The sequence below is a fragment of the Callorhinus ursinus genome, unplaced genomic scaffold (genome assembly GCF_003265705.2).
Source record: "Callorhinus ursinus isolate GAN/ISIS: 27379988/994484 unplaced genomic scaffold, GSC_fseal_2.0 scaffold9, whole genome shotgun sequence".
NCBI lineage: Eukaryota > Metazoa > Chordata > Mammalia > Carnivora > Otariidae > Callorhinus > Callorhinus ursinus.
Window position 1 is genome coordinate 43,374,684 of NW_027397071.1, and position 26,715 is coordinate 43,401,398.

The 26,715-nt window shown below is 34.8% G+C and overlaps 1 protein-coding gene across 3 annotated transcripts; it reads left to right on the forward strand.

Annotated features, from left to right (window-relative positions):
- The first annotated feature begins 291 nt into the window (after nucleotides 1-291).
- Nucleotides 292-17,936, forward strand: ZRANB2 (zinc finger RANBP2-type containing 2). Of its 3 annotated transcripts, none has more exons than XR_012379410.1 (11): nucleotides 292-415; nucleotides 2,904-2,956; nucleotides 3,049-3,157; nucleotides 4,222-4,304; nucleotides 8,442-8,518; nucleotides 8,791-8,925; nucleotides 10,082-10,251; nucleotides 11,967-12,053; nucleotides 14,222-14,380; nucleotides 15,461-15,530; nucleotides 16,080-16,146. XR_012379410.1 is itself a non-coding variant. In XM_025871845.2 (11 exons), exons 1-10 carry the CDS (start codon nucleotides 360-362, stop codon nucleotides 15,488-15,490), a joined length of 963 nt encoding a protein of 320 aa, XP_025727630.1. In that variant the 5' UTR covers nucleotides 292-359; the 3' UTR covers nucleotides 15,491-15,530; nucleotides 16,080-17,936. The 3 variants fall into 3 exon arrangements, 2 of the variants coding, with proteins under 2 accessions (XP_025727630.1, XP_025727629.1); XM_025871845.2 differs by having other exon boundaries at nucleotides 15,457-15,530; nucleotides 16,080-17,936; XM_025871844.2 differs by lacking the exon at nucleotides 15,461-15,530 and having other exon boundaries at nucleotides 16,080-17,936.
- Nucleotides 17,937-26,715: the final 8,779 nt, after the last annotated feature.

The window sequence follows — 26,715 nt, forward strand, 5'->3', positions numbered from 1 at the left end:
TCCGCCCATATGAGCGGAAGTATTTTCCTTTCGGGTCCTCCCGCCTGTAGGGGGCTCTCTGAGGCTTCCAGTGCCACGAAGGCCTCCAGCCTGGGCTGACCCTGCGGCGCCTGTTACTTTAGCTCCAAAGAATACATTTGCACCATAACTCTCTCGGCCAGGAAACAATCGCACAGGCATCTTACTCTGGACTACAACGTTCACACTCAGTCTCGGCCGAGCGTCCTCATTATCAAGCCCTGGTGCAGTGGTGCGTCGGAGTCAGGCGTCATGGGGACAGCCCCAGAGTGCCGAAAGTCCCCAGCCCGCTTCCTCCTGCGAAGACGTAGCTGCGGGTGGTTGTGGTGGCGGCGTCCAAGATGTCGACGAAGAATTTCCGAGTCAGTGACGGTGACTGGATTTGCCCTGACAAAAAGTGAGTTCATGAAGGGTCCTGAACTGGGGAAGGGTTTATCGGTAGAAGCTTTCCCAGGTTCGCTCGGCGTTTTCCGTTCTTAAGGTCTCCGGTACCTCAAGCCGGGTTGAGGCGGCGAACCGCCAGCTTCCAGGCGGGAAGGAGACTCCGGTCTCTTCTCGATGAGCTCTTTTCGGGAGCCTTTGTGTTGAGTATGTCTCCACGTTTCCTCGACATTGTCTCTCCAAGGCAGCCCCTCTTTTTCGAGAGCGAGATGGCCTGCCTTTTGCCCCCACACCCCACCCCCGCCTCGGCCAGGTTTCCGCGATAAGGAAATCTCCAGAGTGGAGGCCAGCTTGCGATTGGATATGCCCCACGTGACTTTTTCCTGCAGAACTTTACTCTCGTTCGCGGGAAGCTGCTTTCTCGAACTCGTCTTTTTGCTTCTCATAATTTGCCTTGGTTTTTTAGTTTTTAATTTCAGCTTTCTTCCCTACTGTTTGTATCTGCCCCCCGTCCAAACACTACCCTTCTTTGATTTAGGAAATTTTGACTTTTTTCTCTTTATTGATCTTTAATTTCCCCACAGTATCGCCTCGTTAGAGCCGAGAGGCCTGTGTTTTTGGCTGTTCAGCCCTGGAGATTACTGCAGCAGAGAAGCACGTGTTTTAGTGGCTGAGCTGTTTGACATTGTTGCTGAAGCCAGTGTGCTCTATTAAATTGCCAGATTCTTTTGAAGGGTGTTCAAATAAATGTACCTATTTGAGCATGGAAAGTAATTGTCCAAAAAATTGAATGCACAACTCACATTCAAATAAAAATGTTTTGATTTCTTCTTAAGTTAGCCACAAGTGTAGAGTTCATGGTAGTAAAGAGGAGAAACTTTGAAGCAAACAAAAGTGGGTTTAATTCCAGTTCTCTTGCTTACAGACCACGTAAGTAGGTTATTTAACTTTACTAAAAGACTGGCATAGAATAGCTCCCTTTTAGTGAATACATGATAGTATAGATAGTGTGTAGAGCAACAAAATATACCAAATGTGAATACTCTTAATTGATAGCTATCAGTAGTAGTTTTAGAAAAGTTAAATCACTTACTGTCCTTAAAGGACATTAAATCCGTATTTCCCCAAAATTTGACTTCTATCCACACTTTAAGTAGTTTAAATGAAATATTGTTGCGTTTATTTCATAATAAATGGGTGGCTCATTTGGTAAAGATTGAGATGAACTGAAGGATCAGGTCAACCTGACAGTATTGAATAGAACAAATTCATATGCTATGAATAGCATTGCTCTAAGTGATACAGACTATTGAAAACATTAAAAAGATAAACAACTTGTGATTTTTGTGTTGTTGGTTACTTGTAGAATGATGTGCCTTTGATGGTGTCATTATGACAGCATATGCAGATATTTGAAGTAGGTCTAAGAGAGTACATTCAACTCCCTTACAATTATGTGAATAGAGTATTATTTCTACAGTGTGTATGTTTAGGATATATTTGATATATTTTCAATGCTTATTTGGGTCACAAGGCATATTTTTTATGGGGGAAAAAAATCTAAAAATTATATGGAATGCTTACTTTATACCCATTCCATAATTCACATGTTTATTTCATGCTAGTATAACACCTAAAAGAAATCAGCTTTTTAAAACTTAAGCTTTGCATGTCATTCAGAGCTTTTAACATGCTTTTACCAATATACAGATGCATTTTTAAGACTATCATTGTTAGTGCACATGATAATTTTCTTGTTTTTAATTAAGTTTGCTGAATATAAACAAGTCATACTGTGTTGTGTTGCACCATGTTGAATTTATTGCTTGTGGTTATTTCTTTCAACTAGGTTTCAGAGGTTTGATAAATACCCCCAGAAAACTCCCATTTCCTTGTAATTATTGAACCTATTTATATTTTTAGTTAGTATAACCTATCTTCTTTACATTGTTATCTCCAGCTTGTAAAAAGATTGTTTTGTCAAGATCCATGAAACCGTCTCTGATTTATCTTTATTTTACCCCTTGGTCCATCTTTAGGATTATGTATTTTTTATACTACTTAACACATTTTTGTATATATCTTCTTATTTTCTATACTAGGATTTATTGTGAAGTTGTTTTAACTCTCAGTGCCTCTCAGTAAAAAATTGTTGAAGTGGAATCCTATCTTACATTACCTTTGCCAAGGGGATTTTGTTATAATCAATGATAGGTACTAATAGAACACTGAAACACAGAGATCCTAAATGACTAACCAGTTAGTGAAAGATTGGAGTTTTTTATCCTGTCCTTGTGATTTTAAATCTTACATTTTTTCCACCTACATTGCGAGAATGGGGTGGGGGTTGGTTTTTTGTTTTTGTTTGTTTGTAATTTGAGATGGCGTTAGAAGTTCTGGATATAGGTGTATAGTAAGGACACATTAAAAGTTGTGCATATAGAACTTTTAAAAAATTCTGTAGATTTAAATAATATCTCTCTATTTCTTTTCTTTATTTTCAGATGTGGAAATGTAAACTTTGCCAGAAGAACCAGCTGTAATAGATGTGGTCGGGGTAAGCATTTAAGGAAGCTCTATTACGACTATATACAGATTATTTTTTTAATTTCCCCAGATTCATAATGCATTATTTTCCTCTATTTTCAGAGAAAACAACTGAGGCTAAGATGATGAAAGCTGGGGGTACTGAAATAGGGAAGACACTTGCAGAAAAGAGCCGAGGCCTTTTTAGTGCTAATGACTGGCAGTGCAAAACGTATGTGTTTTAAATTATCCACTTTTTCTTCCATAATAATATGTCTAGCCACTACTTGTTAATATTTCCAGTTCTTACTAGTCACATTGACAAACCAAGGAAACCTTTTAAATCAAACATAGGTTGATTGTTTAGTCCGTATCTGATAGAGAAGTGTAAAGAATTTTTAAATTCTCATTTTTTAATGATAGTATTAGTTTTTACTGTGATGGATTATGTATAGTAGTTAATGAATGCTTAAGGTAAGCTTGCATTCCCAAAAAAAAGAAAGGCTATTTAAAACTACCAAAACCTACTTGTTTCTATTGAAAAATGTCAAAAATTTTCAGCCTCTATCATTAATACAAAAATACACTACAAAATTCATTTTGCTTGTTTACAAAATAGTTTTAGAATCGTAACTTTGCTATAACTATCTCTCGTTAGGTAGTTTTTCCATAATACTTTTGATTTTCAAGTTCTGTATAGATTTTTCTCCAACTTCTATGTTTTCTGTTGTGCAGATGAATCACATATATATAAAAGGACTGAATCAGAAGAGGGTTTTCATAAATTTCTGATCCTGTAGATATTAAATTTGTATTGGAGAATTTTCCAACAGATTAAATCACTGGATTTGATATGCTGTGAAATTCAGTCCTTGCACTTACTCCTCAAAAACAAATTTAACTTTATTTGGAAGGTATAACTTTACTGTTCTTTGAGGTGAATTTGGAGACTGAAAAATTAGTGAAACCTTTAATTTAAAATGAATTTTCCCTCTAAAGCATCAAAATCTGTGTAGGTATAATTTGCCTCATTTTTGAAAAAATGACAAAGGCACTCTTCAAACTGTATAGCTTTTGCTTCTCTGCTTAAATAGTTCAGTCTTTCGTCGGAATCCATATTTTCTCTTTAGAAAATGTGCGCTAGTGGTACATTTTCTTTGCAGTATTCTTAATAAACATTGCTTTATGGTAGTGATTTCATCCTAGTTTTTATTAAAATTCTGGAATGTCTAAAAATTTACTTTTTTTCTTATATTGCATTATAGACTACTAATCTGGTATTTTTCTCTTCTAAAGATGCAGTAATGTGAATTGGGCCAGAAGATCAGAGTGTAACATGTGTAATACTCCAAAGTATGCTAAGTTAGAAGAAAGAACAGGTAAAATACAATCACATTCTAACTAAATGATTTTAAAAGAAAGAAAAAGTAATTAACAATTCTATCACCTTCTCTTATAAGAGCATAGTAGTTGAGGATTCTGTCTGTTCTGCCCTTAGGTTTTTATCTTGATATTTTTCTCATACCCAAGAAAGGTCATCTTGTTTAATAGTATCACAGTTTACGAAGTACAGTGTTACAGAGTCCTATGCTAACAAATAGTGACATTAGGAAGGGCAGAGAGGCACCTTTTAAGATAATTGTCTAACGATTAGGCAGGAATTCCCAAATTTGGCTGTGTCTTGGTGTCATTTGAGAAACTTTTTTAAAAACAGACTTCAAAACAGACCTATGAATGCTCTTTGGGTGTGTGTCCCAAAAATCTGTAGGTGATTAGGATGGTGTTTGGTAACCATTGGTCTAAGTAATAGGTTACCATTGGCTTTGTGTGTTCTCTGTGGTGAGATGAAAATATTTACCTAATCGAATATAGTTTTTCAGTTATCAGCAGTTAGCTCAACCACATTATCAAATCTGATTTTATCATGTAGCGACTCATACATCATATAATCAAAGTCTTTCTTCTATATATAGTTATCATTGTCAGACTTAGACTTACTAAACTACTTCCCTGTTTTCTTTTCCTTGAGAACTTCAGATCACTTCCACTGTGTGGTTTCTGCGGTTATGAGACCCATTAGCCCTTCCAGAATCATCTGGACCTAGCCCTTCAAAACTGCAACAGAAATTCTTTTTTTATTCCCCCCATTTTTTGGTGTGTTTTTGTTTTGTTTTTTGTTTGTTTAATAATATTCTCTCATGTGAGATTATAGTCCAGTGTCCTAGATATTTTTTCTTCAATCCTCAAATCTTACCCCACTCTTCTCATTCTTAGCCTTTATATTAATTGGGTAGGTTGGGGCCTTCTAATAAGAGTCTCCCTTTTTTTTTTTTCTTTCTTCACCTCTGAAGTATATGTTTTAATTTTTATTTTTTTTCTCCCCACACCTCTGGTAGTTTATTTGTGTCCTTTTTAGATTCATCATCTTCTGCCTGGCCACAGAATGTTTGTTGAGTATCTTCAGGGTCCAGTCTCTAAGCTTTCTTTGCCCTTTATTTTCTAGGCATTTTTTTCTAAGCCCTAAGTTTAAGTAATTTTCGGCACACCATAATACTCAGATGTATGTCTTCAGTTGAGACTTCTTTGAGCCATATATTCAGCTGCCTATTCAGCATTATCATGTAAATGTCAAACTTACTATATCCAAACTGACCGCATGATTTTCTCCCAGGACCTGGCCCTCTTCTAGTGATCTCTTTCTCATGATTAGTACTACCCACCGTATGCTTGTTGCATAAACCAGAAATCTAGATGTGCTTAGTAACTCCTTCATTTCTCCTCTATTCCCTCCAAAATTCTTTTCCACCACTCCCCTAGATAGGAATACCACTATATCTTGTCTTGGAGAACTAGCCCCTTAGCTGGTGTCTGTACATATTCTGCCTCCCTGCCCCGTTGGCAGCCAGAGATGTTTTGTTTTATTTTGTTTTCCAAAGTAAAAGCTTAATTTGTGACTCTTCCTTTAAAGTTCCACTATTGCAAGAGCAACTGAAGTCTTCAAAGTTTGAGGTCTTCTCACTTTTCCTTTACTCAGTATTTTCTTCTGTGATTCTGGTGTCTTGACCCTTTCCCACTTCTCTGGCTATAACTAGTCACAGTTGAAGGTGTGAAATAACCTAGAGCATTGCTCTCCAGTGTCTCTACTATTTTTAATAAGGAAGTCCGAGGTTCTGGGGAACATTTCCTAAACGTGGGATAGTCTGTGCGTAAAAGAAAACTTGATGTGCTACTGAAAGATTGCTGACTTCTGCATTATCCCTTCAAATAAAATACTTCAGTAATGTTCTTGTCAAAAATTAAGTTCATTTTCCTGTAGCCTATATGAGAACACGAGAATAGCTTTGTATTTGCTATGATATTCATTTTAAAGTAAATTGACAGGGCGCCTGGGTGGCTCTGTCGGTTAAGCGGCTGCTTTCGGCTCAGGTCATGGTCCTGGGGTCCTGATTCAAGTCCCACATCGGGCTCCCTGCTAAGGGAGTCTGCCTCTCCCTCTGCCCTCCCCAGGCTCCTGTTCTCTCTCTCATTCTCAAATAAAATCTTTTTTGAAACAAAGTAATTTTTTTAACATGGCTGTGCAAAATTACTTGTGAATTACAGTTCACTTTCTAAATCCTAATTTATTTGCTATGTCATTTTTCAGCTGCAAGTTACTTAAATGGGAACAAAGAACTCTAAAAGCCCAACTATTGAATTTAAATAGGATTGTTTTAATATTTTTACACATTTTCACATATAACAGTCTAGTTTATCAGGCATTTTTCTGTACTACTGACCTGAAGGTAGTCATGATTTTGCATTATATTTGTTCACTGTCCTTTTTCCCCCCCCATATGTGAATTAATTCCCATCTAAATCCTGTGGATTTTTTTGGTTTGTTTTTGTTTTAGTTTTTTTTCCTTTTAAGTTTTTAGAGTTTAGTTCTTTATTATTAATCATCTCTTAAAATGACTTATTTTCCATCTAGATCCTGTGAAATTTTGTTTTTCTCCTACTTTACGTAGTTTGAAGCTTAGCTCTTTATTATTAGTCATCTTTTAAAATTTGTTGTTTATTACATTACTCATACCTTAATCCCAGGACATACTGATATAACATTAAACATATCTAGAGGTAACAAACTACATTGAATTATAACTTTCTACAGTATTTGTAATCTAAAATTAGCATTGAATATGAGCCGTTTCCTTGAGGTTCATCATGTTTGTACTTGATTTTCTCTTTTTATATTTAATTTCTGAAAAGCTAGAGCCAAGATTTTAGTAAGGAAAAGTTGTTACTGCTATTTAATCCACTCACAGAAGCAAAAGGAAATTCATGTATAACACAATTGAAATCCATATTGTCTCTGAAATAAGGTAGGAGGAGGAAGAAAGGGATCACATGCAAGTATTTCAGGGATAAGCACCTACACATTGCAGTTTTCACTGGTACAAACTCTAATGAAGATAAGATGAATGTGATTTTTTTTTTAAGAAAGTTAAATTTATTACATTATTTTGTTGGGATAGTTCTATTCCTTCTACTATTTGTGTCTCTTATAAAATGATAGGGTAATTGATCATTTTTTAAGCCCATGATTGATAATTTTAAAGACACATATCCTAAGTTCTTTAAAAATACTTTTTTGTTCATAAATTTATTTAGTGTTTTGCTCGTTTATGAAATCCTTACATCTTGGAATCACTGCCTTTATGTGCTGATACTGCTCTACAGTATGTGCAGTAGTAGTTAGATAATGTTGCTCTTGCTGACATAATGTCTTACTATTTTTTCAGTGGGAGATTTATTCAAAATCTCACTCTTTCTCTAAAATTAACTCCAGTTTCTCTTAAGCTTGTGTCAAAAAACGGTCAATCCAATTATAGATGTTGTGATATCAAAGAATAGTGGTTTGCTGATCTTGACTACTTTTTAATAGACTATTTTCAGTTTAAAAGTTTAGTGCCTACTTTGAACAATATATTAAAAATAGTTGTATTAAAACCAGTTTGGGTGACCTTTATTATGTCATTGTATTTATATGATTAGGAACATTCTGAACATTGGCTACATTTTATTCCAGCAAAATTTCAACATATCAAAAGATTACGGTCTATCTGCGGCTGGTAATCAGTGAAATTTGATTCTTAGTTCTTACTGAGCCCACTCCTCTCAGAAGAATTACGATAAAGTACAGAAGAAAGTTGTTTCAAAACTTGGTTATAGCATAGATTTGAGGAGATGTTTTCCACCCATGTATTGCATGCATAGTCTAAGTCATACAGGACATTTTAAAATTGAGAAGAGCTAGAAATGTAGCAGCAGGGCTTTTTCAGCCAAAGTATGTAACTTTGACACTGTTCTCTGTAGTGATACTTTTTAGTATGCTTTTTTAAAACTAGTAATTTACTAGCTAGGCAAATGTCATTTATGAGATTTTTCTTTTTTTCTGTTGCTTGGAGGTGATTTTGACATGTTTTTGTTATTTTAATGAATTGTCATAGGGTAACAGTTTATGCCCCTTCCCTTTTTAGGCTATGGTGGTGGTTTTAATGAAAGAGAAAATGTTGAATATATAGAAAGAGAAGAATCTGATGGTGAATATGATGAGGTAAGCTATACATTAGTGTGCAGGTTGAACACAAATTAGAAAACGTAAAAAATATCTTACATGCAAAGACATAATAAATGTATTTTTTTATAAGTATACTTTGTATTCTTTAAGGCAGCTTACCATTTTTTAAGAAGTCCTAACTTAAATATATAATTGTTACAATTAACTTGAAAATATTTATTGACTTAAGTATATAAAAGTAATTTCTTAGAAAAAGTAGTAATTTTAAAACATTTTCAGCTAACAGAAATATGAAACTTTTCCTCTAGTTTGGACGTAAAAAGAAAAAATACAGAGGGAAGGCAGTTGGTCCTGCATCTATTTTAAAGGAAGTTGAAGATAAAGAATCTGAGGGAGAAGAAGAGGATGAGGATGAAGATCTTTCTAAATATAAATTAGATGAGGTAAATGATTTCCTTGTCTTATTTCCCTTTGGCCTTAATTGAGCTATGATATAACATGAATCTTTCCAATGGTCTTTGTCCAGTAGTGAAGGTACGTTTTATGTATTCATTTGTTCTCAAAAAGGTTTCAGGCTTCACTCTGCCAAGCACTCTTCTGGCTCTGGAGATACAATAATAATGGAGACAGAGCCATCCTTCTTTTAATGGAACTTCAATTCTCAAGGAGAAAGACATAAATGAACAAGACAGTTTAGATAGCAATGGTATTGTAAAGATAAATGTGATAACAGATCATGAGCAGAGCTACTTTGGTTTCAGTGGATGGAGAGATTACTGAGGGTGAAATTTGAGCTGAGACCTTGAATGATAGAATGATATTAGGTGCTGGCCATAAGACCTGTGGTCAGAGCACGTTCAGGCAGAGAACAGCAAGTAAAAGTTTAAATAGGAAAGAAACAAACAACATCAAAAAATCATGCATAAATGTTAGAGCAGAGGGGAGAATGTGGTGAGAGGGATGAACACCACCATCAGGTCAGGTGGTGTTCATTCTAAGTCCAGAGTATAAAGTTTTATGATCTGATGTATACATCCAGATTAAGGATACACTTGAGGTCTAATCATAAGAAGTCCTCAGATGCAACTAAACAAATAAATGTGGAACAATTTTTAAAGCTTGTTTCTTAATGAGATCAAATCTGATCTGTTTCAGAGTGGTGACTGTCAATATATTAAGATACTAGGGAGGCAGAATGGATTACTAGAGTTAGGGAGACTACGTGAGAGGTTATACGGTAATATATGGGAGAAAAGAGCAAAGTTGTGAACTTAGACTAAAGGGGGATTCAAGGACTTTTAAGGGATAAAAATGAAAATTCTTTACAGCTTATTTGGTAATACATTGTGACAGAAAAAGAAGAAATAGGTACGACTTTTAGGTTTACTTCACTGTAAAGTCTAAGATAGCCTGTTTAGCTGAGATGAGAAATATAGTAGGCAGATTTTAGGATTGAGAATTTGCTGAGATGTCGATGATACCATACATCTGTTGATGATACTGTATATCCATATGGAGATGTCCAGTACACAGAACTGTTCATCATTCCTAGTAGATAGTATTAATATACAAATGTCTACATAATTGAATTTTTATTAGGATGAGGATGAAGATGATGCTGATCTCTCAAAATATAATCTTGATGCCAGTGAAGAAGAAGATAGTAATAAAAAGAAATCTAATAGACGAAGTCGCTCAAAGTCTCGATCTTCACATTCACGATCTTCATCACGCTCATCCTCCCCCTCAAGTTCAAGGTCTAGGTCCAGGTAAACGGGTACAGGTCAAGGGTAACACCAGTCAAAATGTCAGTATCTAACTTCTTTATTTATAAATTTTGTTTTTCTTGACTGAATAAGCTTTCCTTTTTATTTTAGAGATTTCATTCAAGTCCACATTTCCAAAATAATTTTTTCTTAGCGCCATGAAGTTATTGTCTAGTATTTTCAGAAATGCAAAGTTTTAATGTGAAACTTCCTTGGTCCATTTTTAGCACCATGCCTTTTATTAAATAGACTTTAAAAATTCATTTAAACCATTATATACATTGATGCTTAATTATGTAAATAGGTAGTATACATTTAGGAACTTTAAAGTGTGAAGATTTATATTTTCACTCATGTTAAAGGCTAATATAGAAATTTTCTAGACACTAATTGCTTAATGTAGTGTTTTAATAATTTACTTTGATAGAGGTATTTTGAGTAAAGGAGCAAATTCAGACATATTAGTTTGTTGGCTTAATGCTCATGGTGTTGAGATGTCCAGGAAAAAGCGTTTAGTTGGTGTTGTACTTGAGTATTATTTTGCTGGTAATGTAAAATTTTAATAAATATTACCTGGTTGCATAGTCAACAATGAAAATTTTAGGTGAGCAAAAGCAGTACCTTATGTAGACAATGTTCCCTTGAAGAATTCTATTCACAATGCAGTGAAGCCATGGGCCATGAATTTTAATGGTATTTAGGGATAAAAATATTAGCTAATTGAGTACCTAACAGATAATTTTTGTTTGAGTACTATAAAGCCTGAAAGCTTATAGGAGTGATAATACAGTAATTTTAAGATGTAAATGTAATAGTAATCTTTTTCTACAAGGTATTTTAAGGGATAAATTAATGGTATATATTAGGTTAATAAGTGAATTTTATTTCTTTTTTTTTTTTAAAGATTTTATTTATGTGACAGAGACACAGCGAGAGAGGGAACACAGCAGGGAGAGTGGGAGAGGGAGAAGCAGGCTTCCTGCGGAGCAGGGAGCCCAGTGCAGGGCTCAATGAACTGAGCTGAAGGCAGACGCTTAACAACTGAACCACCCAGGCGCCCCATGAATTTTTTTTCATTTGTGATTGTTAAAATTTAAGTGGGCCATATCTATCTCCCCTTGTATCATTTTTCAATAATATAATTACCTAAGACAATGACAGGATTGTTAGTGTATTTTCTCTTTAACTCTCTAACCTTTGAGTAGACAGAAAAACATAGCAGTTAAACAAACATACACATGTCATACTTAAAGTGTCATACTAGCTAGAGACTAAGGAAACAGAAGGAATTTTATTAGGGAAATTGATAGAGATCTATCAGAGAAGTTAAATTATAAACAGCAGCATTCAGTATTCCTGGTTGTGTAAGTCCTGGGTTGCTTTAAAAATTATTTGTGAACAGAAAGTATTCAATATTAAGTGAGATAATGCTTAGTGTATTTATTTGTACAATTTGATTTTTGGAGTAATTTAGTCAAACTTGGAAAGTGATAGTTGATTTTTTTTTAATTAACTTTGGGCATAAATATTTAAACAAAATGTTTAAAACTAAACATTTTGTTTAGTTACCTTAAAATACTGTGTTTTGAAAATATATATCTCAAATAGTTGTCTTTTTATATGAAAATGAACTCTAACATATATTTTTCTTTCAGTGTTCATTTCACAAAGTTCATTTAAGTGGTCCTGGAAAAAAAAATCCTTCCATGTTGTTCCAGGTCCCGTTCAAGAAGTTCTTCCAGTTCGCAGTCAAGATCTCGTTCCAGTTCCAGAGAACGTTCGAGATCTCGTGGGTCGAAATCAAGGTGAATGAGGTAGCATCTCTCTGTAAAGCAGAGAGAAAAAATATTTAAAGGCTGCAGAAGGCGTTGCTGCTTTTTTCCTCTTATTTTGCTTCTATTTGTCAATTTTATTTTAGCATTAGAAAACTAATGCACTTGCCTCAGCTTAATTTTCTCACCATGAGATGTTTCCATTGCCAGCAGTGTGCCAAGACATTCCCATGATTGAATTAAGGTTGCTATTTTGCATAATGCAAGGTTTGTTATTTTTGTGTTAGCTAAAATGTGATGAAATAGAAAGATGGAGCCAAGTCCTATCACCAGATCTCTAGTCCATTAAAAATCATATTTGCAATAATAGTTCAGATAAAGTTAGAGATATGCAAAGAAAAGAAAAAGTTTACTATGTTCTTAAAAGGAAGAAAATTAACCTTGCCTCAAAACAGATTTTGTTGGGCGCCTGGGTGGCTCAGTTGGTTAAGCAACTGCCTTTGGCTCAGGTCATGATCCTGGAGTTCCTGGATCGAGTCCCTCATCGGGCTCCCTGCTCTGCAGGGAGTCTGCTTCTCCCTCTGACCCTCCCCCTTCTCATGTGCTCTCTCTCTCAAATAAATAAATAAAATCTTTAAAAAAAAAAAAAACAGATTTTGTTTTGTAGGGCAGTTGTTTCAGTATTTACAGAAACTGTTTTGTCATTTATATCAGATAAAGTTTCTGGAATGTTTCCATTTTTTGGTAATATTGTACAAAATATTATAGAATTATAAATATAAAATGTTATACATAAGTATTATATATAGAACAAGCACTCCTCTTAAATTTTACAAATTAAATCAAGAAGTATGGTTGGTTAAAAAAAAATACGTATGGTTGGTTAGTTTAGGTAGGATGTGGTCTTAAGTAAGCATTGCTGTTAACTTCAGGTTGCATTTAGTCCAACCTGTAGAGGGAAACAGTTTGTGAAGAAGCAAATGAAACATTAGTGTTTACTTGAAGTTTTTTTCCTAAATTTGGTCAGAATACGCTGCCCTTTAAGTTGATTTATTGATCATTTATTTAAAACATCTAACAAGAATAGAAAATGACTAAAATTCCACTTGTGTGGAAATTCACACTGAAGTTTAATGATAGTTTTTTGGTAAAAATAATTGCTTAGTAGAGCCAAATCTGTAGTACTAGAGGGCAATTGCAGTTTAACATTAAAGGAAGAAAGAATGATACGCAAGCTTGTATTAAGCCAATACAAAATGGAGAGCAAGTGAGTTGATTGTTGTTATTTATTATCAATGTTTTAGTACTTTAAGTGCTGCTTAGGTGAAGATCCTTAAGTCCTAGTTCCCTTTGGGAAGTACTAGAATTCAGATTTACAGAACAGCCTTCATGTTCTTCCCAAACATTTTTTTCATTGCTTATAACTTTCCAAAGAATTCTCCTTTTGGGCTTTCTGATTTTATTTTAAGCCCAAAGGTGAATTTTTTGGGAAGTTTGAGCTAAATTCCTTCAACCAAAATATGTAAATGAAGAAAAAAATTTGCATTTAAACATTTGCACATTTACTTCTACCTGAAACATGTGAATGTCAACACTTCATACTTCATGAATAGTAGTCCTTCATAAAAATAAAGATTGTTAATATAAATCAAAGTTTTAAAGTTATTCATTTTATTTTTCTTTGATTATTTGGTAGTTTAATAGTTCTTTCTCATTGCTCTCCCTTATCCCTGCCTTTTGTATAGCAACTTAACTAATAAGTTGCATAATTCCTCAAGGAATTGTTATGTTTATTTGCCTCAGGAAGTTGTATATAACATACAAGTTTGTTTCCCAAATGGGAGTATGTTTTCTAGACATAGAGTCATGCAAATGCGTTTACCTTTTGGTTTTGTTATTTATGTATACTTTAAAATGAAAGCCTTAAGTTAAAAAAAAAAATTCTTCTTTATTAAGCTGGTTTTTAATTATAAGTGATGAACACTTAGAATGTTAAAAAGATTAAATTAAAGTAATTGTACTTAAATAGAATTGTTTTCATGGTTGAACCAGAAGTCTTCTGTTGAGTATGCAGTAAGTATTCCTTCTTAAAAAATTTTCAGTTGTATATCCTGTTTATTTTTGGAGCTATCTGTTAACTAAATGATCTGCCTCATTTCTTCTTTTAATGAAATGTTTGATTTGTTTCTCAATCAATGAAGATCCAGCTCCAGGTCCCACAGGGGCTCTTCTTCCCCACGAAAAAGATCTTATTCAAGTTCATCATCATCTCCTGAGAGGAACAGAAAGAGAAGTCGTTCTAGATCTTCTTCATCTGGTGATCGCAAAAAAAGACGAACAAGATCACGGTCACCCGAAAGGTTTGGGTTTCTGTAGAAATAAGAATGGGTGTTCTTAAGTGTGTTTAATAGATCAAACTTCCTAGTCAAGGATTAGATTTTCATTATCTCCTTGTTCCAATTTTAAATTACACTTTTCAACTTTGAATTTCAAAACCATTAATTACTTTGTTTATCCTGTGTGCTTTGATCAGGTTGCTTAGAAAAGTTGTAGATCAAACCACTCTTCCACTATCTGGTCATTTTATTGTTTAAATTTTTATTTTCATATATGATTATTATAGCCAACTCTCGGTTATTTCTGTCTTTTAAGATTGTAATTCAGAGGCTGTATGTAGAAATAATTTCGAAGTTGATTTTTAAATGTATTTATGTTATTGATTTTACATTAAATATTAGAAATCAGAATTCTGGGGCCTCTAGTAAAAAAAATTAACTATTTTAGATATTGGAAATCTTTTCTCATTTAAATATGTATAAATGCCTTTCCACAGCAAATTATTGTTTTATGCCCTTCATCTATAAGGATATAAGGAAATTGTTCTTGTAGCTAATACATTTTTCATCTTGCAGTCCAAATCTTTTTTTTTAAGAGAAAAACCTTTACTAGATCACTTTACTTGTATTGACATTTTTAAAATTTGGAGAGTGCAGGTGTCATCTGTTAGCCTTTTCTGCAACAGGCTAATTAATTACTCAGTTTCATTAACTTTCTCTACATTCTCAATGTCAAATTATATAGGCATTTTAATGATTTCCTTTGTAGTCTTTGCAAATTTTCCATATCCTTTCAGCTTGTGAAAATAAGAATTAAGTAGAATCTAATTATTGCTGGGTTCAGTGGTAGGATTACCTCATGATTCCTTCTTGTACAGAATGATTAATTTTGCTTCACATTTTAAAGTTTAGATATTAAGCTTACACACGACTAGTGTTGTTTTTGTGCATTTGTTCCTTTGTAAAAAAAATTACTCCGTACTTGAATGAAATCCATTCTGTTGCTTTCTTACCACTCTGCAAATTTTTATCTTAGCCACATATAATCCCCCTAGTTTGTTGTCATCTAAACTTAATGAACATGTTCTCTATTCCATAAGCCAGGTGATTGGTGAAAACACTAAACAACCCTGAGCCCAGGGCCAACCCCTCGGAACACCACTACTTTACCCAGGTTGATATATTGACTTATTCATATTAGCTGCATGAATATAACCCTATAACTAATTGTACAATCATCTTGTGTGACCTAGATTTCCAAACGTAATTATTTATGAATATATACTTTCATACACAATCAGAAGCCTTGCTGTATTTGTTTTACATATAGACTTACCACACTACAGTGTATCACAGGGATTGATTAAGTCACACTTCCATTACCAAGTTTATATGCCTTTGTTGTATATTATCTGTAATTTTACACATTTTTGCAAGGCTTTCCTTCATTACCTTAAATAATTGAGAGGTGGCTATATCTTGAAAAGAGAAGATACTTGTAAATTATAGAGAATTTTAAATTAAGGTTATGCTATTACTGGGCTCATATCCAACATCTAAACACTAGTTAGTTATTATGTGTATACATTTGTATCTTATATGTTAATTATTTTTGCCAGCATAATGAGGTTTTATTTTTTTATGTTCTCACAGTCTTATGAATGAATGCTGGATAGCCAACTCTAGCTTACTAGATTATCTCCTTTCTCCTCATGTCTTACAGGCACCACAGGTCATCTTCTGGATCATCCCATTCTGGTTCCCGTTCAAGTTCAAAAAAGAAATAATGTATTAAAATTTACATCTTAAAAAAAAATCAGTACAGTGCATGAAGCATATTTTTTAAGAAGTTGGTGTCTTACTTGGTCAGAAGTGCTAAATCTGCTAGTAGAGGTGCATGCCTTTCATTGCTTTTCAGAACAATACAGCTGTGTTTATTTGTGAAATTAGAAGTAAATAGTATTTTAAGCCATAATGTCCCAAAATATATGCTCTATCATTCATTATTTACAACCATTTGCTTCACTTAAAACCATTTCAGCTATGACAAAGTACTTTGTTTCCTAATTTGAACTCTTGTTTTTTTTTCATTTCCGAATATGAACTGTCTATTGACTGAAGACAGGATAACCTAGGCTTGCCTGAACTTTGGGCATGGAGGCAAGACTGTGGTAAAGTAGTCGGAAACAATCTGTTTATGTTATTCTGGGAAAAGGAGTCCACCTGTTTATGTTAATCTGTGTCAAAGTGATTCTTAATCAGAAAAGGTAAAACTAGTTGAAAAAGCCAACTGGAAACTTTTATTTTGAAATTCCCTATGCTGAGGGTGCCTTAGAATCTTTGTCTCTCTCTCTTACTCAGTTTTGCTTTCTGTACCACCACGTTTAATGAAGAAAAATCTTGTGACTTGCAGAAGGAAAGAGGTGTTACTCATTTCTCCTTGCCTGACACATGATTTTGAGCAAAAATGTAAAACCAGTTCCATTACTGGTATTACTGATGAGAAAAACATCTATTTCGAGATGTTTATCTTAATATTTTTAAGAAGCTTTATGTGATATCCTTTAAAAACCCAGTTATCACATATGGTAGTGCTGACAAAGTTAAATCATAGTTAATGAGGAACAAAGAAAGCTTCAGAAGTATATTTCTCTGGTTGAAAGACCAACAGAGATGTGAATTTAAGTGAACATTTATTTGCCTTGAGGTGTTCAAACACTGCATAAAATTTTCTTTTGAGTAACAAATGAATGCTTATTTCTGCATGACACGCAGAAAATACTTATTGTTCCTATTCACTTGAAATTACTTATGGCTTAAAATACTTTCAGAGTTTGTTTTATTTCTCAAAATTAAAATCTGGTCACCTGAGCTCCATTATGTCCTCTGGCTTAAAAACAGAAAGGTTTCTCTTAGCAGTATCTTCAGTGACAATGCAAGGTAAGTATATTAAGGGAAATCGACAGTGTGCTGGGGACTTTTTGTCATGGGGGTCAGTACCCACTTTTTGGGTTTTTTTTCCTTAATTTTAAGTTATTGTCTACTGCAATTAAAAATTTAAAAGTTTTAAGGTGTTCAGTAGACCAAACAAAATTATTTGTTTATTTTAAAATGAGTGATTTTTCTCTTCAACTTAACCTAAAGATGAAAGCAAAATACCTTATGTAGAAGTATTTTGATAATATTTTTACAAAGAACTTCCCCTTGTTTTTTTATGTCTTAATTTTCTTTGCTACGTTTACTGTAGGTTGCACAAGAACCTTTACTCTCTTGTAATTGTGCCTCAGACTTCTTGAAAGTCCACCTTCTAAATTGCCCAGATGGTCTTCTAGAGTCTACATGTTACCATTGGTTTATTCTTGTGCTTTCTGTATTTGAAACTTTGGCTGTACTAAGCAAATGCAAGGTTATAAATTTAGCTAATAGTTTACAGACAATTCAGATGATTATGATTTCATTTGGTTTAAGCTGTACTAGTTCATTTCATGAGGAAATGATGCTGTAGACAAATGTAAATAAAGCTGTGAGTCAAGCATCAAGTGGCATTTGTGAGAAATAAATTAGAATTTTTAAGCTCCAAGTTAATGTTCATTTTTAAACTAATTACCGTCCTGTTACTTTTGATTGTGCATTTTAAATTCTTCATATTCCTTTACCTTTGTATAACATCCCCCTATGTTTATATAGGAGTGCTTGGTTTAAAACATACCAGAGTCATGATCAACTATATAACCTTGGATACTCAAAATTTTTGTGACTTTCTTTTTAATGGAGAATACCCAAATTTCGTTGAATATTTCCTACCACAACATCACACACTTTATTTCATGTGGTAAAATAGCACTGCATAGTGTGCTGCTTGAATTAACTTTTGAAATACTGTGACTATTTAACACTGAACAGCTGTCCCTTTTAACTGCTAAATTTTCTTAAGAACCCATTTAGAATCCTTTTATCTGAACAGTATTTGAATGGTATCTAATAATGTTTGAGTTCAGGGCAAATTCTAAACGCAAGACCATCTTTAGGCACAATTATAAAAGTAAAACAAGTCTTTGCTTCCCCTCTTATCTTTTGTATTCTGGCATCCACAGCCAGTGTGTAGGTATTGGTATGAAGGCAGGGAATTTCTCCACTCTGTCCCCTGTTTTTGATATAGTTGTGAGATAACTTTGTACCTTTCCTGAACTGGAAAATAGATTGAGCAGTTTTAATTAAAAGTTTAAGGTATGTAATAAATCACAGGCAGATAGATTCTCCCTGTCAGCTTTACATACTGTTCTACAAAAAGCAAAGTTACAGCTTAAGGAAATTTAAAACTTGTCCAGGGGAGCCACAAGATGGCTAAATGGGGATTTACCCCCAGGTCTGATGGGAAATTTCTGTATCACCTCTAATAACCGGATAATTTGTCTCAGAAGATAAATGTTAAGTCAGAATGGTCAGGTGTTTCTTAGTGGTTTGGTAAGAGGGTATTAATTGCAGTCATTTATAGGTAGGTAGGTGGATAGACACACTAATATGGAATAACTTTAGATTTACAGAAGAGTTGCAAAATTTGCACAGTTCTAATATACCCTCCCCACCCTGTTTTCACCATCATTAACACATTACCATGTACTTTTGACAAAACTAAGAAACCAACATTGATGTATTACTATTCATTACAATCCAGATTTCATGTGATTTTCTCCATTTTTCCTTTACTCTGTTCCAGGATCCAGTCTAGGATACCACAGTGCAGTTAGTTGTCATATCTCTGCGGTTCTCCTCTGGTCTGACAGTTTTTCATTAGTTCGTTGACAACCTTAAGGAGTACTGACTGGGTATCTTGGAAAATACCTCCCATTCTGAATTAGTGGGTTTTTCTGATGATTAGACTGGGAGAAGGGGAAACTGGAAAGAATATTAGAGGAAAAGTACCTTTTTCATCATATATCTGGGGTACATAATATCTGGATTTGCCCAAATTCATCATTGTAGTTAGTATTTGCCCCTTAACCTACTCCATCTTTTGGAAGCAAGTTACTAAGTATAGTCCGCCTTCAGAGTGAAGATCAGGGAATTAAACTCCTGTTGGGGAAGGCGATCTACTCACTTGGAATTCTGTAAAAAAAGCTCTCCCATTGTATCTGTATGGACTCATGCATATCTCCTTTATACCAGTGCTATGTTATTTTATTGCTCAAAAATTGTTCCAGCTTTGGCCTTGGGGAAGTTATTTGAGATTTGGCTCCTGTGGTTTTTTTGACATACCTCCATTCTTCCAGTAGAACATAAAGTAGATGATGGAGGAGGGAGGGAAGAGTTGTTGGAGAGATATCATCAAATAGGTGAAGGAATGGGATCAGATTCATCATGGTGGGGTGATGGGCAGGGGCCAGGGCACTTTGACCTTAAAAAGGAGCCTTGGCAATTAATTATAATTATCAGGAGGGACGGATCCAGGTAGCATTAGAACCAAGTTTGTAGTCACTGAGAGTCACCAATAAACAATATAATTTCTTTACATAGCATTGCACACACTTATAAAAAAACAATAATAGTTCCTAAACGTACATATTTAGCAAAATAAAAGGTACTAGCATAAGAAAAATACAACCAGGTAAATTCCTAAATAATATACCTAAGATTATGAGAAAAGTTACATAATATTCAAGAATGTAAAAAGGACTGGGTGTGAAACTAAAAGTACATAGGACAGCCTTTTCCCATTATCTTAATTTAGTGGGGGAGCACCTGTAAAATATTTAATGGTAGAAATAAAGTGATGAATATTGGAAGAATTAGTTCTGCCTGAATGAAAGCAAAACTCTTGACCCAAATAGTTTTGAAGGAGAAGTTTATAATGAATGTGAGCTAATTTGGAAAGGCTCAAGTTTTGGTTATGCTTTTAAGGGTACCAAAACTATGGGAAAACTTGGAGAAAGGAGGAACCTCATAATCTGTCAGAATTAGACTGGACCACATTGAACACTGAAAACAAATGATGAGTTAAGATCTTAGTGTTGGGCGTCTGGGTGGCTCAGATGGTTAAGCGTCTGCCTTCGGCTCAGGTCATGATCCCAGGGTCCTGGGATCGAGTCCCACATCGGGCTCCCTGCTCCTTGGGAGCCTGCTTCTCCCTCTGCGCCTCTCTCTCTCTCTCTCTCTCTCTCTCTCTCTCTCGAATAAATAAAAAAAAAAAAAAATAAAAAAAAAAGATCTTAGTGTTGTACTCAGAGCAAGAATTTTGCTTTTTGCAAAGATGAAACAGCTGTAGCCTGTTAGGGTCATCACAAAGGCTGAGTATCTCCAACCTGCAAATACTGGCTTTTATTTTCCCCCTACTTATGTTATTTCATATATACTAATGCTCAAATCAAGCAATTCTGTTTATGTCATTTCTTTTGCTTAAAACTTGTGCCTTCTCCTGGCCTTCAGAATTAAACTAAAATCCTTTCATGTATCATTAAGAAGTCATTTATTTTTTCCAGTATTCACACCTTTTTTCCTCCACATCTCAGGCACTAGCCACCTTAGCCATGCTGAACCACTTGTGATGGATTTTCATCATTGTACAAGTTTCCTACGCATGGAATGCCCTGTACACCCCCTCCGCCCCACCCCACCCTCCATTATCACTCTCTCACTTGGCCTTCATGACTCAATTAAGAGTGCTAGGTTGCTGTTCCTGGTTCCTCTTGAGTTTCCACAGCACTTACATGATTCTCCTGTGAGGCCTTGTCTATACCCAGTATTCCTAGCTTTTAAACAACATTTTCTCCTGGCAAGCACTCACTGTTTGACAAAGGAGTCCGTTAATAGCTGTTAACGTTTCTTAAGATGTTTTGATTAGTTGTCTTTTTTCCAGTATTAATGTAGGATAAGTTTTTGTTCTTTACCAAAAATAATTCTTTGATTACTGGAGTTTTTCTGAAGTTCTATCTTTGCAAGATTAGCCAGCATGAAAATTCCCAAACTTAAGTCTCAAGAACAGGTTTTTTTTCTACTTAAGTTTAATAAGACCATTTCTTCATAAGCTGTGAAAGCTTTGAAGTTACCAATGCAGCTATGCTTCATTTTCTAGAGAGTATAGAATCTCTAGAAATTTCATGTAAATAAGCTGTTTTCCTCAGTGTTGTGTTTAAAGGATGCAATTTGTATTTTTTGCAAACAAGATAAAATTGAGAACAACAGCCTCACTGGTACCAATTTTAAATCTTAAGATTTTTTTAATGACAGAAGCACTAAAAAAATACTAAGCTGGAAGTAAGATCTTTTGGTCAGCTACTGAATTATTCCTAACATGTCTCAGCAAAAATATTAACCTGAGCAACTTTGCTATAAATTGGTAAATTGTGTTCCTGCAGTGTATGATCATTGAACTAAGTGTAATGGGGTACATCATTTGCAAAATAATGAATTTAAAATGTAGTTTGCCTTATTCTGATGTAAGAGCAGATTAAATAGAATTCAAAATGATTCTGTGTATATTAAAATATTATAAATGTAGGTCTTTAGAACAGTAGGCATATCATGCACTATGTATAACCAAACTTAATAAGTATACTTTTTTTTAAAGTACTTTAAAAACTTTAGTGGAAAATAGCATAGAACATATCACTGCTTGATAGTTACATCACTGAAGTACATTTTATTGGCAAAAATGATTTGAACATTTTCTTGGACTCTTACATAACACTGGCTTTTATGAGGAAAGTGTGATCTATGAGTTACTTGCTCACTAGTGAAATGAAAACATGAATATAAATATAAAATGGGAGTGTTAAATCATGGGTAGAAAAAAAGTGATATAAATATTTTAAGTCTTTATATTAATCTTCTTGGTTAAGTTAATACTTCTTTAATCTACCTGTTGGCTTCAAACCTGAAAATGTTGCCTGAATACTTGTATCAGAATTCTGAGCAGAGAAAAATCATCAGCATTCTTGTAATCAAAAATTGTAGGTTAAAGAATTTTAATGTGATATTAGTGATCAGAGAATAGGAAATTATTTGCACCTTTGTAAGTGGTGTGATTAGCATTACAAGATTGCATTGCCTTATGTCATACTTTTTAAAACTGCTGTTGTTGCATTAGAATCAGAAAAGGAAAGGTCAAGAAATGGTTCAATTAGCTACCAGGAAGACCACATCAATGCTTCCCAGGCTACGTAACCAGCGCTGCAGAGTCTGCATTAGTAAAACCCTAGGATGGAAAAGTGCTGAGACAGATTGGGACTTTTTACTTGTAATAGTTGTGTTTTAATATTTTCCCCCGTTTAATGATGGGTTTAAATCGAGGCTTCTCATAAAGCATCTCATAATCAAGATCTAAATCAAGTATCTGACCATTATAAACCACGTTTTGAAGCAAATGACTGACAGGAACTCTAACATTAGACTTGTGAGTTTGGTAAGTCATTTAGGATGTAGCAAACTTTCCTCTACATTTGATTTCTTATGTCAGCAAAGGAGGAAAGAAAAGGAAATAGCAGGATTTATAAGTAATTGACATGTAAAAGACTTGTTCAAGGATTACAAAGACAACATTTAACACCTCACACTCTTGTCATTAGTGCCATTTTGTATTTGCTGGTGCGTTTTGAATCAATATCTCTTCATCTTAAAATCCTTAATTTTTTTTATCATTGAATGATTTAGCACAGGCCTTTTAGAGGGTAATTTGCCAATGTCAATATTTAGAACATACCGAAGCATTATGTTTTATTCAATTACAAATGTTGATTGAGGCTACTGCATGCTTGGCAGTAAACTAGTTAATGATTAGATGGGGAAACACCAAGGTATTCTAATGAATCTTCTATCAAAACTAGGAAAACAATAGTTAACAAATTTTGATTAGTACCATGAAGGAAATGAGTAGTGGGTAGAAGACCTGAAGGTCGGGCAAATTATCCTTGGGAGAATAATTCCTGAAAGATCTGTACCAGAGTTGCAAAGTCTGTTCTAAGATGATAGCCAGTGAAGGTGGTGTAAGGTTTAATGAGTAAAAAAAATAGCACAAAATGTAGTAGAGGTAGAGACTCCATCATGCAAAGCCTCTAGGCCATAGAAAAGAACTTTAATTAGATTCTAAAAACAGTTGGGAAATATTGAAAGGTTTGAAATAGTCCTAGTTAGCGTTAACATAACTTTGGCTGCTTCTTGGAGAACACATTAGAAAGACCTACTTTATGGGAAAAGAACAGTGAGAAGGCTTGCCTAAGCAGATTAAAGTTACAGCCTTCATGTGACCAAAATAATACAGTCCTAAATTTAGAGTTATGTGACTGTGTTGGGCTTAAAACCTGGAAGTAAGATAACACAAGGAAGAGGTAAGTGATTTTAAACCACTTTAAGATTTCATTCCTCAAGAAATGAAAATTTCGTACTGATTTAAGGTAAACTTTAATAGTCAAAGCATATTTCAGTTTCTGCAATAACCACAAAAGAAGGTACAACAAAAAGTTGTAAGAAAAATAGGAAAATGAAAATTTGGTAATTGAAAAAGATTTTCTTAAAATCATGAAATACATCAGGCTAAACTATATCTGTAATTAAAATGGATTATACATCCCAATTATAGGTTATCACACTGGATTGAAATTTCCAAAATCCCGTTATATCTTACAAGATGCATTCAGAATAAGAACATAGGTTGAAAATAAGATGGAAAAAAGATACCAAGCAAATACTAACCAATATGTTGATATTAATATTTTTATTGTTAATCACCATACATTGCATCATTAGTTTTTGATGTAGTGTTACATGATTCATTGCACATAACACCCAATGCTCCATTCAGCCCTCTTTAATACCCGTCACCAGCCTAACCGATCCCCCCACCCCCTCCCCCTCTAGAACCCTGTTTGTTTCTCAGAGTCCATAGTCTCTCATGGTTCATCTCCCCCTCCAATTTCCCCCCCTTCATTTTTCCCTTCCTGCCATCTTTTTCTTTTTTAAACATTATTGTTTCAGAGGTACAGGTCTGTGATTGAACAGCCTTAATGCAATTCACAGCGCTCACCATAGCACATACCCTCCCCAGTGTCTTATCACCCAGCCACCCCATCCCTCCCACCCCCCACCACTCCAGCAACCCTACGTTTGTTTACTGAGGTTAAGAATTCCTCATATCAGTGAGGTCATATGATACATGTCTTTCTCTGATTGACTTATTTTGCTCAGCATATTTAAGATTCTATTTGAGAGAGCACAAGCAGGGAGAGAGAGAGAAGCAGACTCCCCACTGAGCAGAGAGCCCCATGTGGGGCTTGATCCCAGCACTTGGGATCGTGACCTGAGCCGAACACAGCTGCTTAATCAACGGATTCACCCTGGCACCCCGATAAAAAGGTCAATTTAACACTTAAGATGATCATCAAAAACTTGGAAGTGAGTTTAAGTCCAGGCTTCTCATAAATACTCCATATCAAAGTCAAATAACTTCAAAATGTTAGGAGTGAAAGGGTGAATAGATCTGTGTAGTTAGAAATCATGATAGCTTTCTAAGTAACAATAGCATTAAGCATGTGGAATAAACGTGATCAAGTTGGTGTAATTGATAATTGCAAAACATTACTTTGAGCAACTGCACATAATATTTACGCATAGACCGTTGAACCATATAACAATTCTCAAAGGATTTACAGCACAGAACATATTTGGCCAGTGGGCTTAAACTAGAACTCAGCAAAACTAGAAAGTAGTTCAGATTTAACATCCCTATATCTCAAAGAACAAGTGACAATGGAAATTTAAGGTATCAGTGAGATTCATCTAAAGCAGGGCTTAGAGGGAAATGTGTAACTTTGAAAGCATTTATTAGGAAAAAAGGTATGCCAGTATCTAAGTTTCCATGTCAAAAATAGATCAAACACGAAGTAGAAAGAAAACAAAAATAAGCAGAAAACTTGCTTCCTGGCAAGGTTTACCCTTCCACCCAGAACAATACATTGAACAGGATTCTGCAGTACATTGAACAAAAAGAAGGGAAGACAGTGATAACCTGGTAAAGGGAAACAAGGTGAAACCTATTGAATGTTGCCACCTTATTCCTTTGGGTTTCTGGGATACATCACAGGAGTTTCCTGGGTGGAGACTCCCTGAGATGGAGTGGGGAGGACGGGAAGGACAAAGTCACAAACATTCATGGCAGGTAATAGGAAAAGTGCAAAGGTGGAGATCCCTGGTAGGTCCCCCTAGTCTTCAGGTAAGTCATGAATAGCACATGCCTGAAAATAAACTTCCACAAATGCAGGAAGCACATAACCCCAAGCATAGAAACAAAATTACGGCAAATCTGTTAATAATTTCCCCCCATAGTAGTCCTGCAAAAAGGAAGTTAAACTTCCACCTCTTCCACCTCTTTACCACTTGCTACAAAGTAAAAATGTAAATCCATTGGGTTAAAGATATGAATATTAAAGCAAAAATATTTCAGAATGTAATTTGGGTTTAGGCATCAAGAAGAGATTGATATTTCTTTTTATTTGAGAGAAAGGCAAGTGGGGGGAGAGAGACAAGCTGACTCCACACTCCACACAGTGCACAGCCTGATGCAGGGCTCGATTCCACGACCCTGAGATCATGACCTGAGCTGAAATCAAGAGTCAGAGGCTTAACTGACTGAGCCACCAACGTGCCCCTGAGACCTTAACTTTCTTAAGCAGGAATCCTCAAAAACATAAGGGAAAAAAAGCATTTTTTCCTGAATAATTTTTTTTTTTTTTTTACATATGATAGACACAACACAAAAAGTAAAAAAGGCAAATGACAAGGTAGGAAAATGAGAAACAGGCAATACCTCTAACTGTACAAAGAGCTCCTACAAATTAATAGTATATGACAATCCAATAGGAAAATGCACAAGGCAATTAAAGAAGTTAATAGACATGGAAATAGATTTAACTTCACTAGTGAAGTTGGATTTAAATTCACTAGTAGGGAAATTCAAATTAAAATACATTTCACCCATCAGATTGTAAATATTATTTTTAAAGATTCCATCTATTTATTCGACAGAGAGAGACACAGCGAGAGAGGGAACACAAGCAGGGGCAGAGGGAGAGGGAAAACCAGACTCCCCGCTGAGCAGGGAGCCCAATGCAGGACTCCATCCCAGGACCCTGGGATCATGACCTGAGCCGAAGGCAGACGCTTAACAACTGAGCCACCCAGGTGCCCAGATTGTAAATATTTTAGACAGCAATACTAGTTCAGTGCTGGCAAACCAAGCAGAAAATCACAATATTTTGAGAAATATTTTCACGCGAGCATAGAAAAAAATTGGAAAGAATACATCTCAATCTGTTAATATTGGTTTTGGGAGTGAAAAAGAGAGATGAAGAGGATATTATTAGCATTTTAAA